Here is a 14309-nt window from a genome sequence, read left to right as displayed (position 1 = left end):
GTGGCATGAGGAGCCAATCCGGTCCCACAGACACTTGCTCACTGCCCTTTCGCTGGAGCCAGGCGCCACCTCCCGGTACAAAAGGCACTGGGGACAGGGAGTCTCCTTCCCAGCACCACCACCCTCCGGGACGCACCCAAGAGCACTACACCGCATCAGGAGCGGAAAGGAAAGAAGGTATTCTAGATGTTACACAGCGCCCTGCCCCACAACCTGATCACATACACACCTCTCGAGGCTGAGCAGCCTGGAGAAGCAAAGAGAGGGGGTCTGGCTCATTCACACCACCTCAAAAAAAGTCTGCTCGCAGCAGATACCAAGCAGCCCCCAGGCAGATGCGCACCTCTAGATGGGCCTTCCAGAAATGCATTAAATGGTACAGGAAGCAAAACCAACCCTTTGACCTGCAGGCTTGATTTTTTTATCCTCTCGCCTCCAACAGAAACAACCCGAGTTCTTCCATTACACTCAGTTGCCACAGACGCGTCTACCCCAGGAGATGTGGCACAGTGACTCTCGCCAGTCTCAGTTTGGACAGCACAGCCAGCATCACTGAGAAGAGGCTGCCTATACCGAGGAATGAGCCACCAGAGATCCTGGGTACAGACCAAAACCCGTCCAGCCACATCATTCCCGCATCTGCTAACCTACCTATCTCCTTTTTATATCCTGGACACCAGCTTGGGTCAGTAAGGAAGCCAGGCTGGGATTTATTTCCCCCACCCTAGAGCTCATCTGTTGAGTTCCCAAGTCTTTGAAGCCTTGCCAGACAGTAACTGTACTTCATGTCAGGCAGCCCTCTCCTTCACAGACCCTAACAAATGCCATTTGCTGCTTTTGGTGAGCCTCATTCACCTTTTCTACCTGTCCAGGTAGGTAAGTCACCTATCTGGGGGCAAGGAAAGTGTCTAGATTAAACTAAAGCTTTACAACAGCAGTGGGAAGCAGCCTGTGCACATGGGGAAGAGGGATGCACGCGTACTCCAATGTTCGTTTAAATCTGCTTATCTTCATCACCACTGGGGAGTTTTTCAAGACCTGGCAGGTGGGTTTTAAAGCTGAGAATGGTTAACAGAGCTAACAGGATTTCAGAGATCACCAGAGATTCCCAAATTCCCTCAATGCTCATTATTAACAGCCATTTCAAAGTAGTAAAATTGCATATAAAAACCAATGGGAAAAGAGAAAGAAATCCTCAGCAGAGACAAACTAAAAACAATAAATGCATCCTAGTTCAAATTCTAATATCCACAAAAAAATGCATGTTCTAACTGTATTTACCAAGCTAGAGATGAGGACTTGATTCTGTACCTTGGCACTTATTCCTTATAATGCAAAGTTAAATCCAAACTGCATAACAGTAACACCCCTTAGTAACTGCTCTGCCACATCAAGCAACAGAAAAAGTTTAGCCAAAACAAGGGAAAAAAAAATCCAACTTACTTTATACAGCCAATGATGACCTGCGTCAAAGGATAGATCAACGGCTCCATGATCTCACTGGGATAGATCGTGCTGAGAACCCGACACCAGAAATACAGGCAGTGGATATATTGCCAGTTATAAACAGACTGGAAGTTCTCCTGCAGAAAAAGGAAAAACACAGGCACAACCTTGAAAATGTGGCATTTGAGAGGAGCGCGCTCTGGTTTCTCTACAGGACTCATTTTATCCAGCATTCCCTAAGAGGACATTGTGTTCTGTTTAGAGAGGAATAACTAATGTTCTAGCTGTTGCTTTGATGCTGACCCACCATCCAGCAAGTTCAGATGCTGTGTTGGCAACATTATGATTTGGTACTAGTTAGTGCCTTGAAGGACATAATAAGCAACACACAGACTGTTTTTCTTCACAAGTATGGCTCATTTGAGAAGGATGATTTAATGACCCAGCCCACAGCAGACGGTGGGATGTGGCCAGGCATGAGGAAGCCTTGAACTGTTCCATTTACCCACAGCCCCTGGCACAGGGTCTGGTTTCCCACAGGTGGAGAGGCTGGAAAGCAGTACCTCTCTCCAACACCCTTGTAAATGGCCTTCTGGCCTCTGCAGACTAGAGAGGGGAAAAAATAGTGTGTACGTCTACACTACAGATTCAAGCTAGCTAGAAATTCATCTGAGTCCATCTGTATTTCCCCTCTCTCCATACAAACTCCTTTAGTTATGTAGCAGCTTGTCCTTCCCACTTGAGGCTTCCCTTCCTTCAGCTGTATTAAATCAAAACCCTCTACCACTGCAGGATGAAAATGACAGCAGAGCCGAGATCAAACTTTCAGCTCTTTCCCAGCCAGTCTTTACAGTTACCAGTAAAAACAATACAACAGGCCAGCAGTATGCTTGACAGGCAGTGACAAACTGAACTAGCATTCCAGGCTGGCTCAGTAGTATGGGAAGGTGACGGTCAAGTCTTGCACCAATCTAAGAGAAAAGGTTTTCAAGAACTTTTGGGCAAGCTCCAACTCTCTCCCTGCCATGTGCTTAAGCAGCTCATAGTGCCAGATTAAACAGAAGCCCAGAAGAGTGCAGGACTCCCTTAAGGACACCCTTTCCAAGGAGTTCTGCAGACCAGAGAGGACAGGAGTCCTGTATTCCCCAGAATGGCACCAGGAACTCAAGAGATTGCACTTAAGCTGTCTCAGCTCCAACTTGTGTTTGTTTTAGCCAGCCTTTCAAGGCCCAGGTCACCTCCTCCTTTGCATGGATGAAGCAAGATGCCTAAGTCCTGAAACAAGGACAGAAGCCTTCAAGTGTAGCCACTGGACCAAACCTTGCAGTAAGGACTTAAGCTGCAGCTGGAAATGGTAGAGCTCTCCCAGTTCTCACTAGGTCACTGACATGTACCAAGCAGCTCTGTTCTCAGCTCCTCTCATACAGAACAGATAAGCAATCTCCTCTTGTAATCACCTTCCACAACCACCCACTGCTCAATTTAAATTAATTGGCTTATTACTTGGATTTGTATATTTGGCTCGTGCTGCTGTCATTTAAAGTTCCTACAACCCTCCCCAGCTGTGAAATCCAGTGGATTTAGGTCTCGTCTGGGCCAGGACTGAGGGTGTAAGAAGCCAATGAAATCCAATTAGGGTATATGCAGCCCAGACTTCATTTATCTCTGCTCATCTATCCCCATGTCTGAAGAGGCAGCAGATTTAACTCATCACCAATCCTGCAATGTTTGGGGGCAGCTGAACAACTAATCTACAGGGGTCTGTTTTGCTAAACATGAATAAAGCCAGGATTAGCAATCTGACTCAGATTTCTGAGGTCAGACTGGAGGTGGCTGAAATGAGGGCTGCTCCCAAAAGGTCTGAGCTGCTTTGTTCAATTAAGTCCTTTAAATAGTATGGACTTCACTGGAAAGATGCACACACCAGGGAAGTTCCTAATCTTCTTTACCTTGAGGTTTTGTGACAGAGGCCGCAAACAGCGGCTTCACATAGTGGAAAAAGGATGCCCAAGGCAGAACATGGAAAAATGCATCACAAACTCATGCAAGCTGGGGAGAGAAAAGGGACCCCCACCCTGCAGTTGTCTCCTCTCCTTCCTTCCTGAAATTCTAAACTAACACAGGCAACTACGAGGTGACAGCCTCACAGCCCCTGGCAAAAAAAATTCCTTGGTACATTATGAAACAGGTCAGACACGTACTGACACTTTAGAGACACTACTAAAAGCAGCTACTGTAGTTTTCCCCTCTCCACACACTCCTTCCACACTGACAGGTACCTACCTTCTTCTTTATCGTCATCGCGCTGCGCAAGTGAATGGCAAGCTGACGGATGTAGATGAAGGCGTGCTGATAGGAGGTATGTGTGTCCAGGGAGTACATCTCTGTCAGCGTGCGCTGCATGAAGTTGATCATGGGGAGGACATTGGGAGAGGTGAATCTGGAATTCTTCACAAATGCGATGTACATTTGCTGTGCAGGAAAAAAGACAGACAAGATATAACCACATAAAACAGAACAAAACCATTATTTCACTAACCTTCTTCACTCAGGTACATCCAAATCAGGGGTGAAGTGTTCCTTTTATAAGGGAAGTCACTTTAAAGGAATATGGAAAATAATAAACCAGCCTGCTCCATCTTCAGGGGATGTGGGAAAGAGTCAGAACATTTTTGCACTCATACATTGCTCAGCACAGAGCTTGGAGACAGCCCTGTCATTGCTTCTCTGTGAGAATGGAGGAACTGTGGGATGGCTTTGAGTCACACACGCCTATGGTTGGTCACAGTTCTCCTTCTGTAACAGTGGTACCTAAACTACACTTGGGAATCTCAGCTATCAGCTGAAACATCAGAGCAGCTCAGTACCATGGAGTAGTGTGCAGTACTTGAGGAAAGCCCTCCAGAATTTGGAAGATGAGTATTCATCCAGTATACATATGACTACCAGAGGTCTTCCTTGCTAAGACCTCCACCAGGAGGGGCAGTGGTAGGCAGCGGGATATCACTCTGACCTAACACAGAATTTCTTCCCTATTTAATTTTCTGGAGGCAGCCAGCATCATCTCCAGCACCTACCACACCCAGTAGGCGGCAGTTCATGCTCCAAGGTCTTCACATACAACACGAGAAAGAAAAGCTGCAGAGTACAGCAAGTACCAGCCTTACCTTGAGCAAGGGACTTAGGTACACATCTTTCTTGTAGCGGCAGATCTTGTTCAGCACAAGGAAGGCCAATACCCGCACTGTTTCCTCACCTGTACTCCACAAATTAATTGCTTGCTGGAATGGAAAATAAAAAGATACAGATGTGTCAGAATCAGTCACAACAGCACTAGCAGCCATTCTGTCCTCGTACTCTACCTGTGACACCACACAAAAGGCAAGCTTGATATTTCCACAATAAATAAAAGAAACTGTCAAAAACTAGCATCTCTGAAAAATATGTGCACTTCTATTCATGTGCCTAAATATACATTTGAGTTTCTGAGCACAGGCTTTTGCAAAGCTTCCTCACCATCCCTTAGACAGCAACATCACACATTTGGCAAGTATATCTTCCAGTCCAACAACAAAAAAAAAAGGTAATTCCGGTGTCTTACACCAAACTCTGCAGAATACAACTACACTGCAATCATACTCCACTTCCCACCATGAACACCAAATCCCAGTTTCTCACAGAATGCCATTACAGATGCATTTGTCTCTGGAGGGGGGACATCAGGATTTGATTTCTGAATTTACCAATTTTTTTTTCCCTCTGGACAAATAGGTTGCAATTCCCGAGATAGGTCTCCTGGCAGTAGTTCTGACTTACTTCCAGTTCCCGGGACATTCGCTGTATCAATTCAAATGACAGAGCAGCAGGAGTGTTTGAGTCAGACAGGGCCTGTATAAGGCAGTAGTTCTGAGACATATCCTTAGTCTGGTACAGACACGACAACGAACTCCCCAGAGCATCATAAATAAACCTAGACCAGCTGGAGAAGGGATCCAGGCTACCAGACAGCCCACCACTGATACGTAAACTCAATCTGAGTTTTGCACATCCCTGCATTGCATAAAGCAATGATACTGGTCTCTCCCCTCTTAACTTCCTGTGAAGCAAATGAATAGGTTTTGTTCTTCCCAGGCCTGCCTGTATTTGCCTGTTCAGAGTATAGATTCACTTGGACATGGCTGGTCTTGTCAGGAAGGATCTGGTACAGTAGGACCACAATCAAGGCTGATGTCTCCAAAAACCAGTTACCTTATCTGCATTAATGAGCTTGACAGGAAATCAGAAAGATCCCAGCTGCAGGACCAAAAGCCTACTCAAAAATCCCTACTGGAGCAGTGAGCAGACTGCTACACCTTCAGATATGAGGTGTACCCACCTCCCATCACTACATACCAGTCATCTTTATCATCACAGAGTTCCAAGCCTCACTTACGTGTTAGGTTGCAGCTTTTCATTTAAAAGTCACCCTGCTGCCCTCTTCTACGCCTCCTTTGTTGTTCTTAAGCACTCAGCAGTTGTGACTAAGTTTCTGCAAAAATATTCCACCCCCAGCTCTTGAGAGTGAGAGACTATCACAGACATACACACAGGCTCAGCACACAGGCACCAATTACTCCATCTGCGACGAAGAAGCAGACAGCTTCCCCTGAACACCTCCGCATCACTTGGCACGGGGATTAGCAGTAGCTACACGCAGAGCCACATGCCACCTCACCTCAGCGTGAGAGTGCTTCACAGCACCTCAAAAGGTCTGTAAGAGAAGAGTCCTCTCCAGGACCAAAAGAAAAGCAAGGGAAGAGGAGTACAAGAGACCAAACTGTCATGGGATCCAGCCCAAACACCACCAGAGGCTCCTCTGAAGGGTTAAAGAAAGCACCTCAGACCCAAATGACATATCATAGCGCACCACCTTACCTTGAGAAGTGCACGGCACTGCTTTGGAAAAGATAAATAGTAAGGCACCGTGGAAATGACGTGCTGAAGGACTGCTGCACCAACTGAGGCTTCTGTTAAACAAGACAGGAGCTACGGAGGGAAAACAAAACATGAACTCATTTAGTGTGCAGTCCGTTACCACTAAGCATCTGTATTTTGCTGTTTCCAAGTATTTGTGTTACAAAAGGCCTTCCCTAGGAAGAATGTCAAACCCCCAAAAGCTGTATCAGAAAGGGAGCAGGCATACGGCATGTTGAAGAAGTCCCCTGAAAGTACATCACGTAGGCAAATGTGAGCTCAGGCTACTGGACTTGGACGGCTAAACAGCACCTGAGCTCACCACATAAAACCTCACCTGTGTGGCTAAGTCTACATGCAGTTTAAGACATCTTAAAGACAGCACAACACCACCTCTGTCATCTCACAAATCACATGAATGCGCGATGAAGACACCCTCGGCGTACACAACACTTGGAAACAGAACATCTGAGCTGTCTGCTGACTTACTGGATTTCATTAGGATTTCTTTAATGGAAAGCTGGAATACCACAGAGTATCAAAAGGTTAACTCTAGCTCAAGGAAAAGGTTAGACAAACTATTTAAGAAACAGTATCTTGGTATTTCTATGTTGTTCAGTTCAGTTCACCTGGGGCCAAACCCAGAGATGTCTGCAGTTTCTAATTTGACAACAACAGTAAACTCAAAGTCACTTCAATTTGACCGAGGTTCTGCCCAATGCAGAGCCCCCTCTTTCCTACAATCATAGCTGCTGGAAGCAGAGGCATTTTTCTACTTTTAGCTTTCTCCTCATTCTCCTCCTTGCACTGCAAAGATTCTGACTGAGTGGGTCTCCTTTGCAAAGTCCCTCACACACCAAAAGGAAAGAAGATATTGTTCAGAAACTACTACACCAGAAAAACACCGTAGTAAATTCTGGGACTGAGGGCACTCAGAAGCACAGGAGCAGGGATTACTTCACTGGGACTGCATTGCCAGCTTTTCCTTTTCTACTGCAATCTTCTGCTGCTGGCAAGAGGCACCACAACTTGAGGAAAAAAAAAGCTTACTGATCAAAATGCTTTCTGCTAAGTCATTCCGCCAGCTTACAGCTAAGAGACATCAGCACATTCTTTTTTTCTTTCTTATATCCCCTTCCCTTAGCTTCTGAAGAATGAGTATTCCAACATTGTTGTTTTGTTTATAATATTCAAATTTGAGGATGCATGATGAATCAGTCTCATGGGGGAGGGAATTTCCTTCTCTGAAACACCAGACATCAGCAATTTTGGACAGACGGGATATCTAGTGAGATGGAGCATAATCATAGCGCCAAAAAATTGACTTAAAGATGCAGAATGCAGGAGCACAGCATTATAAACTACTTTGAAGCCCACTAAATATTTTGTCAGACAATTTAAGATAGAAAGGACTGCCAGAATGTTAACCCAGTCCTTCTTTACAGGCTACCTATTTTCACCCAACCACCCTATGGACCTCCAAATTGTTAAGACCAAGACAGGGAACTGGACAGACATACAAATTTCAGATGCCCCAGGCTTAGAGACACTGTGAGATTGCTTCTGCCCACTGCAGTCACAATAAGTCTTATCTACTCTTCACTAGAGAAGGCAAAAAAACCAATATCCAAGATTCCCAGTATTGTGACAACCAGAAAGTCACCCTCAAACTGGAGTAACTGTCTTTTGAAAGGGAAAAGGACCTGATGCTACATTGTTATCTGCTTTCCATCTTCCTGACTGTCTGGCTTTCCTTTTAAATCTCCTGTTTACAGATACAAAAGCCAATCTGACTCGTTTCAAAATACCATGAACAGTCCAGCGATGCACAGATGGACCCCAGTAACACAAACATGCTGAAATTTCTTACTTGTATGGTACAGTTGATGTACACTTTTACGTCCAGCCGCAGCTTGCTCCAAAGTGGGCTGGTGGAAGGGAGGACCAGTCTGGAAATAAGCAAAAGTTAAGTTTAGCTTTAAAGAAAACCCACCAAATAAATCATATTTCAGCAGCACAAAGAACAGTGAGTTCACTTCCCCAAAACTACCAGTAAGTAAAAACAGCTGCTTGCAAAGCAAGAGAACTTAACAACTTTGTCACAGGTGAAAATAAGTTCTTCTACTCTGTAAAAACTGCCTGAAGCACAGCATTAGAAAATTCCATTCCAAGAGCTTCCCAGTAGAGCACCCAGATCTCTGGAAGTGTGACACAGGGAGTTGTGGCAGCCAGAAAGCGTGGTGGAGACCCGAATCCCTCACACTGATGTTACCTTCTAGTCAGGCACTCTGCAGCGGTTGTCTAAGAGAGAGTAGGCTGGCTTGTAGCAAGAAAGTCTATTTTCAGGATCAAACTAGTTTTTGTGAGACATTTGTTCAGTCTCTTCTAAACTTTTGACCCCGCACTCATGAAGTAGTGCCCCCAGGCCATCCCTAAATTCAGACACATTCTGTCTAAGTCAGGCCTTCAGAGGAAACAGGCTGGTATTTACACAAGCTGGAATTTACTTCTCAGACTAGGCACCGCTGCCAACAAGGAGTCCAGCGTTTAGGTCACCCTTCCCTCCATCTGTGACAGTGAAATTGAAAATAACTGCCACAAAAATTACCCTGGAACTGAAAGCACTTCTGAAAGGCATTCTATTCTCACTCTGCTCAAAAACAGGAAAAACAGAAGAGCTCAGACTACGAAGTAATAAAACTGTGTCCAGCTGAAACTCTGGAGAGGACTGAGGGAAAAAGCTTCTGTGAATGTCTAGTACGAAACAGGCACAGGGGCTAAATAAGGCTGCTCCAGCTTGCAAAGTACATGGGGAACTTCATAACTTGTTTTAGGAAACTGGGGTCGTGGTCCCCAGCTATGGTACTGGTTTATCCAGCAAGAGTTCAGACCGGTGCTTACTGATTTTCCAGCACCTTTTGCAATTGCTTCTGGGTAAGCCATGCTGATACCTGTTCAATTACGGCTCCAGCCTGACTCAAACTCTTGGAGCACCAATCCACACAATAGCCAGAGAATTCCTGGCTCCCAGGCAGCAGCTGAGATTTCAAAATTGTCATTCCTCCTCTCGAGTCAAATCAAATTGCATCAGCAAACATGATGGAGTAATGCTGTCATTCTGCAAAAAAACTAACTGTACCACTTTTTGCTCAGTTGCAGTGCTTGTTTCCATTCCAGCAGTGAACAGCTCAAACTCAGATGATTCAGCCCTCAGACCACCACATCCAGGGTGTAATACAGCTGCTAAAGCCCTGGATTAACTAAAGTCACATACTTGCGATACTCTGCCTACATACAGGGAAAAGGCCCGGTCCCTTTCTCTGAAAACCCACTCACAATGCCTTAACAGTGCTCCTGAGCACAACCACATGGAATTCCAGATCTCCTTCTGTTGAAGCCACACGTCCTCTGCAAATGGCTGGAGTCTAATATTACAGAAAACTTCTGGGGAAGAAGGAAAGAATCTGGCTAAGAGAACTGTGAATACAATCAGCAACTTTGCTAGTACTTGGGAAGAGCTACTATCTTTTTCCAGCTTCACAGCCAGGTTGCAGTTTTGAAAAACCCCAACCAGCTTTCTCTCACCTGCATTTCTCAAATCTCCTCGGACTTACTTTAGTTTGTTCTTTGGAGTTTTCAGGAGAAGCAGCTTCTGCAAGCAGCGGAAGAGGTCCCGGACACAGAAGGACACAAGGGCATTGAACACTGGTTAAAAAAAAAAGCCAGTAAAGCATTTGTAAATTATTTTCCACATATTCCTGGTTTCTCAGCTAACCTGAAAAGAGCTCCCCAAGGAACTGAGGCCAGTAATTGCCATAGCAGAACTCCTGCACTTCCACAAGCTTCCAGAAGACATCAGTTTGCCTTGTCCTAGAATTTTTTGTCTAAACAGCAAGATTACAACTGACAGTTTTCTGGCACAGTGGCCATCCTTTTACTCTCTGAATAAACAGCACCAAGCACAGAAGCAGCCTCACCCATGACTAGGAGTCTATACTACTATCAATCTCCCCCAAGACATAACGGGAGTTAAAGACATTTTTTAAAAAGTCACAGAAATGGACAACACATGAATTCTATGTAATGTGTTGCGTCAAAGAACGAGATTTTAGCAAAAGCAATAAAAGAGATATAAGAAGCCCTTATGGTGGGCAAGAAAGGATTAAAGAGAACACGTGGGTTTAAGTACTCCCACTCCATAGTGCCAGTTCCAGATGGCTCACGATAACAAGCTGATAAAGCACAGTGAGAAAGTACTTGCTAATTTGGTTGTAAAAGTAGGCAGGCTGCAAGTCACATCCTCTGAGACACTAACAAAGCTGTTTCCCTCTCAGCCATGCTGTTACGAGTCTAAAACAGGACTGCACAACCTGCAGCTTACGCAAAAGGGGGCTAGGCTGGAGAGCATGCATCTCATTTGTTCTACAGGCACGATAATCGTGTAGAGAAGGGGATCCAGATGTAGTATTTTGAGAGGTCCTGGCCAGGGGAATGTGAACTTGATAGTGCAACTGAACTCCGAACTGTTGCGAGGTTATAGAACGCTATTTGATAAAAAGACTTAAAAGAATCTTGTAGGATTATTTCTAAGAGGGAACAGCAAGAAGACGCAGCAAAAGTTGTATAAAAAACCCCGGCACTGCAAGCATATAAAGAGTACCTAGCTTCAGCTTGACTGCAAGAAGTCTGGTGAATGAAGGGTGGTGCTTTCCTCAGCAGTCTGCAAGCCCAGCTGCTCCAGGCGTGCACACAGAGAGGTACACTTACACACCAGGACACCAGAAGAGACAGCACTGCACAGACTCACCACCAGGAAGAAGATAAGCTACTTAACTTACCCTTTCATAGGCTTCATTTCACTCAAGTGCTGCCAGTACTTATCCCCGCTCCCTTCCAGCAGTTAAACCTTCCCTACCAAATTACTTCCCTTCTCTCACAGAACCAATGTGGTGACCAACTCACCTGCAGCATCAGTGACTTGAAACTTGCTGGGATCAGCCCCACCACTATCTCCTTTGGTGGTTGCTACACACGCTTTAAAGGCTTGAGTGATTTCATGGAAAAGTTTTGGTGTTAGCCTTCTCTGGGGAAAGAAGAAAAAACTGCTGAGGAGAAACAGCGAGCAATATTCTGAAACTCTAACACTTTACCGGGACAGGAGTATTGGAATCCATTGTAACTTTGATGGCAAAAATAGCTCTATTCTATAATGTGAAGGAAAAATGTCAAGACAGCGTTAACGAACACTAGTGGCCTTCACCTGCCCTAAAATGGGCTTCTAGGCCTGGCTGGGGGTTGAGAAGCAATAAATCAGCTGCAAGCAATTACCCAATTTGACCTTTCCCTGCCCCTCTTAGCCAGAAGCAGCAAGCTACTTCATCACCACTCAAAATGTGACTGACAAAGGCATAAATGGTCAGCAAGAGGATAAAAAAAAGTTAACCATTCTGACCTCCTCTGAGCCACACAAGTTTCTCTAGCTTCTCCTTCAGATGGAGTGCAAGTACTCCAATCTTGCAGTTCAAGCAAAAATTGCAAAGACAAGTCACGGTGAAGTAACAGCTTTAGGAGTATGACCTTGTACGCAGGACATACATTTTCTCTGCAGATTTTTGTGAGAGATTAACAAATCTGAAGTTGGTCTTTCGATTTCCCCAGTGACACATGGGGAAGAGCATTCAAAGGAGAACACTCAAGTGCCTTGTATTCCCATTCCCCACTCACCTCTGCAGCTGTTTTCCACTCTTCAACCATCTTCAAGCTCACAGGGATCAAAGAAACTCTCTTCCGTTTGACTGTTTCTTGTTCTTCTTCATCTTCATCACTTGCTTCCTAGAGAAGTCAGTACCAAGACTGAGAAAAGGCTTATACATTTCTTTCCTGGCCCCATCTCTTTTCCTGAGTAGCTACCGAAGAGGAAGGCAGGCAGCAGTGAATTTTATTAATGCTGTCAGCAGCACTTCCTGTAAAGCAGTAATGAAATTGCAGGTGTTACAAATTCAAAAAAGTTACTTAAGCCCTGCAGCTTTGCTACACAAATACAACGTGCAATAATGTAAAATATCAAGGAGAGAGCATTTAACTCGAGGCAAAACAAAGCCTCCTTGGAAGAGGAGACAAAACAAAAGCCACAGAGAAAATACACCCTAAGGCTCTGCTTTCACAATCTTTAACAGACTCCTCATGCTCAGCTCATATACTTAGGCCTTGCACTGAAACTCAAATACTTAACATGCTAAGTAATTTAAATAATTGACTTCAGCCCTCTAAAACACAGCCTAGTACCTCCAGGGTATCAGGTGGTACATGCAATGGCTCCTCCTCATCAGAACTGTCCGAAGCATCAAAATTCAGCAGTGTGCGGTCATTTTCCTCCAAAAACTTATAAAATTCAGGATCTTTGTCCTTCAGCCGGGAGAGCTGATCTTTATGTTCAGATGCCTTTCCCTTCTTCCTGGTAGAGAAGAATTAACACGCACTTATTCAGCACTCAAACTTCTGCCAATGCTGTAAGGAAAGCGAGCAACTTCTGGGCACCACAGCACACCTGGGGCTTATTTGACTGGTGATGGATTCATCAGGGCTGTGCCCACAGTTCCGGATCCCATTTAACACCTGCTCCAGAGGACTCGCAAAAGGTTATTTTTATTCTAATCTTGATGGCAAGCTACCAGGTTGCATTACAATAGCGACCAAAGATTGTGAAAACACCATGCGAAACAAAACAGAAAGTTTCTCAGTTTCTCAGAATTACGCTCAGAAGGTTTATAAAGAAAACTGAAGGCTGTACTGCCAGAGAAATCCAACAAGGAAAGCTTGATAAAACATTATCTGGTACTAAACAATTGTTTTGTCTTCTAATAATGATTAGCAGTGCCTAAGAACCACTTTGTTTTCTGTCTCCAACGTCTTTCAGCAAGAGCAAATACAGAGAGACTGAGAAAAATCAAAGTAAGCTTGGTCTGACTCCAATACACCACCTAATTGATTAAAAGCATACACAAGTTTTTTTCCACTGCAAAATGACATCAGTATGGCCAAACACCCGACCGCCCCATACCCTGTAACCACACCATGGTCTTGAACGCAGCCCTTTTAAACACCTCTGAGCCAGCCTGTCCCAGAACTAGCTCATTCTACGATGGACGCTGGAAGAATGATTACTTAAAAGCAGGCAAAACTGAAAAAAAAACCAAAACCAACCACGAACACGTGCTCAGATGTACCAAGCCTCGCCCAGGGCGGGCAAAAGGCGAGCAGGGAGCCGTAACAGCGGCTGCCCGGAGGGACCGCCCGGCCCAGCACGACCACCGGCGCGGCCTTACCTGCCAGCCGGCCGGGCCTGGAGCGGCTGCCTCGCCTTCCCGCTCTGCCGCCGCCGCCGCGCCGCAGTCCCCTTGGCGGGCCTGGCGGCCTCCCCCTCCTCCCCCGAGCCGCCGTCATGCTCCGACTCGCAGCCGGCGGTGAGGAACTCGTCCAGGCTCAGCTCCGCCAGGCTCCTGGTGAGCAGGGAAACGGGGGGGGGGGCGAACTCAGCGAGGAACCGGGCCGACAGCGCCGGGCCTGTCCGCTCACGGCGGCCTTGAGACCGGCAGCGCGGGGCTGAGGGGCCGCACCTGAGCCGCGGGGCTCCCCGCCGCCGTCCTGCGGAACCCCAGCCCGGCGGTGCCCCCACCCGCGGCCTCTTCGATGCGGTCCCGCCCGCCGCCGCTCACCTCTTGCCGGCGTCCGCCATCACGCCCGCCTCGCTCTAACGCGGCCGCCACTTCCGCTCCCAGCGTGCCGCGCGGCTCCGAGGGGAGGGACGGCCCTGTTTGGCCACGCCCCCCATCGGCCCCGGCCACGCCCCCTCCCGGCTCGGGCGGCCGGGCTGCCTTGGCGGAACCGGTGCCACGCGTGTCTACGCCCCC

General features: G+C 46.4%; 1 protein-coding gene across 1 annotated transcript in view; it reads right to left on the bottom strand.

The window, feature by feature from the left end:
- NOC2L (NOC2 like nucleolar associated transcriptional repressor) overlaps nucleotides 1-14225 on the bottom strand; it is a 47098-nt gene extending 32873 nt beyond the window's left edge. Inside the window, exons 1-11 of the mRNA XM_086764393.1 lie at nucleotides 14115-14225; nucleotides 13725-13898; nucleotides 12685-12853; nucleotides 12124-12231; nucleotides 11362-11482; nucleotides 10014-10104; nucleotides 8270-8348; nucleotides 6361-6471; nucleotides 4614-4727; nucleotides 3730-3918; nucleotides 1444-1583 (exon numbers count right to left, since the gene is read on the bottom strand). Of these exons, the coding sequence (XP_086620519.1) occupies nucleotides 1444-1583; nucleotides 3730-3918; nucleotides 4614-4727; nucleotides 6361-6471; nucleotides 8270-8348; nucleotides 10014-10104; nucleotides 11362-11482; nucleotides 12124-12231; nucleotides 12685-12853; nucleotides 13725-13898; nucleotides 14115-14134 (1316 nt within the window). The 5' untranslated portion in view covers nucleotides 14135-14225. The remainder of the gene's footprint in view (nucleotides 1-1443; nucleotides 1584-3729; nucleotides 3919-4613; nucleotides 4728-6360; nucleotides 6472-8269; nucleotides 8349-10013; nucleotides 10105-11361; nucleotides 11483-12123; nucleotides 12232-12684; nucleotides 12854-13724; nucleotides 13899-14114) is intronic.
- Nucleotides 14226-14309: the final 84 nt, after the last annotated feature.

The sequence above is a fragment of the Chlamydotis macqueenii genome, chromosome 21 (assembly GCF_036417535.1).
Source record: "Chlamydotis macqueenii isolate bChlMac1 chromosome 21, bChlMac1.mat, whole genome shotgun sequence".
NCBI lineage: Eukaryota > Metazoa > Chordata > Aves > Otidiformes > Otididae > Chlamydotis > Chlamydotis macqueenii.
The sequence above is the reverse complement of the archived record's forward strand: the minus strand, read 5'-3'. Positions and strand labels throughout refer to the sequence as shown.